The following is a 4991-nucleotide window of genomic DNA, read 5'->3' as shown; positions in this document are numbered from 1 at the left end:
CAAATTCGGTGCGATGTGAATTTGTTATGCACAAATTATGCACAAAAAAATGGTAAAGAAATTTTTTTATTTTTCCAATTATTTAAAAAAAAAGTGGTGAATTTGTGTGGGAAAATCGACGTCAAATCGATTTTGATGCATTTTTTGCAGTGTACGACCGATCCGAAGGCATATTTGGCATGCACAAATTATGCACAAAAAAATGGCACAAAAATTTTTCCGATTTTTTGGCCATAGAAAAATGTTGAATTGCATCCAAAACCGAAATTCACCTCAAAATATAAAGCTGAATAACTCATCAACCATTTATGCACAAATTCTAAAAATGCATGCACAAATTCGCACAAATTATGCACAAAAAAATGGTATAGGTTTCAATAAGATACTCAAAAGTGACTTGCTGGAGAGTGTAGGCCGTTTAAAAAAATATTTGCTCTTTCTCTATTTTTACAGTCAATCAATTTTAATCAATTTTTTTATATAAGGAAAGCAAATAAGTCAAAAGTGAATGATTACACTTACCGTAAGTGTCATGGACTGTGAGTTTTGCTAGGGGAACACAGATCTATTTTTATCTACTTTAAGCATCGTAAGTCATTCATGAACAAATTAATAACAACTTAACTTGATAGAAATCTGTCGTGCATTTTTCGATACAGTGCCATTCAGAATGAGCTATTTTTAAATAAAGTGGCTTCAAGTTACGAAGTTGCAAACAATACAGACCAGCAAAAAAAAATTGTCAGCAATTTCATACTAACTTATACACTTTTCATTATAAATAATAAACGAACGCATTTTAATGGACTGTTTGACTGAACATTTTGATGAACATTACTTTTTTTCGCTTTTTTTCATAAAAGCAATTATCATACTATTTATTTTTGGCTAAACCACATATTTTGCTGAGCTAGGCTCACCGAACCAAATAATTTATATAGGCTGTTGAAATTTATGTTGGCTATTGATGTTGCATTACGCCCTTACACATTACTATATAACTGTGAGTTTAAAATATAGTGTTGGCAGCAGTTTTTTTCGGATTACGATCTAAACTTCAAGTTTTTTTTGCGCATGGAAAAGAAAATCGTATCCCCTTAAGTAACTTGTGCTGTTTTCCTTATTTGAAAGTATATTGAATTTAAAGCAAATGTTAACTAGAAAAGATCATGCCTAAAAAGGTAAAAAATAGAAAAATAATCGAACTGTTCCTATACGTATAATATTATTTATTTCGAATTTTCTTTTTTTTTATGAAAATTAAACGAAACCGCAAAACCCCAAGAGCTCGGGTAAACATTGCTTTTGTGTGAAATTAAGTTAAGAATTATTTGTTTTTTTTTTCTGTTGAGTATGAATTTTTTAGTCACCAAGTATAAAAAGATGAACAATGGAAAACTTCATGGTCCAATAGTTATAAGCAAAAAATATTTTTATCATAAAAGAGTTTCTCTTTTTTCGAGTAAATGAAAGGCCAAAAGGGGTTTTATTTAATTTGGTAATCCATTGGCAGTACTGTTTAGTTCTGGTCCAATTCCGCCGGCCAGTCCATACACAAGCTGTGAGACTTCAGCTACCAGATGTTCAACATCCTGAAAATTTGATAGAATTTTTTTTTAAGTTTTGAATCAAGTGAGAGAATGAAATGACAACAAACCTCATTGGTGGCAGCTTCAGCATAAACCCGCACAATATCTTCAGTGCCTGACGGTCTTACAAATGATCTTCCACGTGGGTACTTTGCAACAATTTCATCAATGCCATTTTGTAATCCTTCTGGTGTTACAACCTTTCGTTCAGCGTCGGTGGTTGTGATGATGTTTCGATTGGCCACACAGATTTTCTTTTGTAAATTTGGAAGATCCGTGTATGTATTGTACCTAAGGGGAGAATCACAAAAGAAAAGAATGAATAAACAAAAAATAACTAGTGAATAGTCGAAAAAGAAGAATATGTATTGTACCAATCTTTCACATCCCATCCGTTTGATTGTAAAATTATCTCCACTAAAAACATATCGGAAATGGCATCACCAACGGTTTCGTTGATTACTTCGATGGTGCTTAACAATTTTTTAGCTGCTTCAATTTGTTCTTCATTCAATCTGTTTTGGAGGAATTTTATTTGATAAACATTCAGTTGAGATTGAGATTATTGAAGTTATCAAATGTTGCCAAATGTCTTAAATGAACAATGGATTTTAAAAAAGTGAATGAATCAAAACAGTATCAATTGCTCACTCTGAATTATCAGCTACGGCACGCACAGATTCCTTGGTATGTTCACTAAAAACAATCGTTCCATGTCCATTTGCTTCGAAGTACACCCCAATATCATATTCGAGTGCTTTGTGATGCAAATGTTTTACACCCGTTGGCACACAAGCAACTGGAACTTTCTATAAAATCAAGAAATTCACTTTAATTCGCATTCAGAAAAGATGTTGATATTCTTTTTTTTTATCTTACCAGCTCTTTTTCGATGTAATCGGTTGAGCCGCCATTGGCATAAGCCGTTTGTACAATTCCCAATTTCAAGTCAATTTCGCATTTGGTAACCAGGTCCATCAAATATCTGAAGAGATAAACCAGAGAAAATATGCGATTCAAAATATGTGTCCATTTTTTCTTCTGTTCAACCTTTTCTGTTTCTGGTACATTTTACTTCTAATTTAAAAAAAATTAAGTTCAAATAAATCTTCAATTACCCAGCATACAAAGTGGCGATCCGATCCCCATCGAGCAAATGAAATTTCTTCTTTTCATCTGTGAAAAAGTACACAACACGATCAGCATCGCCATCAATCGAAACGCATCTTGTGTATGGTTCCGAATCAGGTGTTCCAATGGGCAAGGTTTGGCCGATTTTTACATAATCGGCACCACACTGTGTAAGGAAAACAAATGTTTTAATACATTTAAATTGTTTCTTCTGTAAAAAAACTTACATTTTCATTGATTTTTCCTTCTCCTTGATTATAAACAGTGACATTGAGTTCATCATTCATTCGTTTGAGAAACTGTAGCATTTTCCGTGCACCAACACCATTTGAACCATCGAATAGCAATTGATTTTTGTAATTGCCACGTTCGCATTCTGATCCGCGCAATGCTCTGAATGCAGTTATTAGTTTTTGATAATATCCTTCTTCGGTCGGTGTGCCATACGCGCCGCATGAATTTGAACAAAGTACCATGTAGTGTAACATCGGCGTGGTAACAATACCAAACGATTTAACATTTCCTTTCAGCGCTAGAACACCATCTGAAACGGCTTTCAACAAACCAGGGCTATGGTATCGATTATCCATACCAACGAACACCGATGACGCTGAGCCCATATCAATGTTGTGCGTTTGAATGACTTTCTCCACTTCACTGAAAAATTCGAAAAAAATGAATGTGAATTTTGAGAGAGTTAGAAATGACGACAAACCTTTGTAAATCTTTGTCACTGACGTTTGCCAAATCCGTAGCAAGTTGTTCCCAACTATTTTCCAACATTTCACCTCTTGGATCGATTAATTTCACACCATTATCTGGTTCTGGATTGTGCGATGCGGTTATCATAACACCAATCGTTTGGCCACCTTTTACACGTGATCGCAATGTCGCCAACAGACCCATTCGATACATCACATAATCCAATTTATCGGCCCTGCAAAATAAAATAAAAGCAGTCACACGATTAAATGAAATCGTTGGTTGCACGCAAAACTTAAAGAAACTAGATGGTTTTTATATTCTAATTGGAATTGCAATGACGATGAAATAAGCTCCAACAATAGCTGTATTTTTATATTGGAAAAAACACCATGTCATCGATTTTAAAAACGATCCGGCTGCCTTTCTTTGTTCGATGAAAAGAAATCGATGACACAATTCTACTCGCATTTTACTGCGAACGTTAGTTTGTATGGCTGGATTACCATGTCATGATAAGCGTGTGCATTATTATCAAAGCCGCAGGCTCTGTGTTTTTGTTCTAAATGTGTCAATGTCATTACAGAGTTTAATATTATTGAATATGTTGCCTTTATAGTGACACAGTTTTATGCTCAAACGGGGATTTTAATGAGAAATCGTGTTGCTTTCATGCTTCGATGTTAATTTTGCAGCAATTGCGACTAGGAAAATTCATAAAGACTGAATCAACTCTTTGTACGTTGATTTGGGACAATCATATATTTATTTGACGAGTTTTGCTGACGCAAATATACTTTTATATCGGGCCATATTCGAACTAACAATTAAATTTTATAATTCGACTATTTTTAATTTTATATTTTTTTTATTTATTTAGCTTTTGCTCTTTTACTTTTCCGCACACATAGTGTAAGGTGAAAAGTATTGTAATCGGTCAAAATTTTGGAAACTTCAGAAACATGTTTTCTGGACGTTTCTGAGGTCAGAGAACCCGAATCAGGCCGTTTTGAGCATGGTTTATGTTAATCTGTACGTTGTACGTCGTACGCAAAATTTGTTAGCAAGATTGCGCTCGTCGTAGAAACTTAATTCAAATTCTGACAGGATGATTGGGGGTCGCGAGGAATAGAAATCATTAGCTTTTGAGCGACTTTGGTTGATGGAAAAAAATGTCATGCCTGGAGTGATACCTATGAAAAAGAGTCCAATTTTCGTCCAAAAGTCATACTTAATGTAGATTTAAACACTCAAAAATATGTATTGGGGGATTTTTTGGCACGAGAAAACCGAATCCGAGGTTAGTTTTGAGATACAATCAATTTTTGATACAGTTTCTTTGAAAAAATCACAAAAAAATTGAATTTTCGTATGGGAGCCATGCTTTTATGCTATCGTAATGACGTGAAACTTTGCACAGTCTATTTTTTACACAAAAAAATAAAATGTCTTACATCCGTAAGATGAACTTTTCCGCACTGTGATCCACGACATGAAAGAAAACTAAATCTGACATTAGTTTTAGATAAAAATAATTTTCGAAGCACTTTTCTTACAAAAACTACTAAA

General features: G+C 34.0%; 1 protein-coding gene across 1 annotated transcript in view; it reads right to left on the bottom strand.

Annotated features, from left to right (window-relative positions):
* Positions 1–1208: 1208 nt before the first annotated feature.
* LOC116348246 (phosphoacetylglucosamine mutase) overlaps positions 1209–4991 on the bottom strand; it is a 14886-nt gene continuing 11103 nt past the window's right edge. The window contains exons 2-9 of the mRNA XM_031779158.1: positions 3436–3657; positions 2948–3377; positions 2708–2886; positions 2469–2574; positions 2241–2398; positions 1964–2104; positions 1658–1880; positions 1209–1592 (exon numbers count right to left, since the gene is read on the bottom strand). Of these exons, the coding sequence (XP_031635018.1) occupies positions 1491–1592; positions 1658–1880; positions 1964–2104; positions 2241–2398; positions 2469–2574; positions 2708–2886; positions 2948–3377; positions 3436–3657 (1561 nt within the window). The 3' untranslated portion in view covers positions 1209–1490. The remainder of the gene's footprint in view (positions 1593–1657; positions 1881–1963; positions 2105–2240; positions 2399–2468; positions 2575–2707; positions 2887–2947; positions 3378–3435; positions 3658–4991) is intronic.

Source organism: Contarinia nasturtii, unplaced genomic scaffold, assembly GCF_009176525.2.
Source record: "Contarinia nasturtii isolate CC-2019 unplaced genomic scaffold, AAFC_CNas_1.1 Cnas_scaffold_2367, whole genome shotgun sequence".
Lineage (NCBI taxonomy): Eukaryota > Metazoa > Arthropoda > Insecta > Diptera > Cecidomyiidae > Contarinia > Contarinia nasturtii.
Note: the sequence above shows the minus strand (reverse complement) of the source record. Positions and strands in the feature narration are given on the sequence as shown.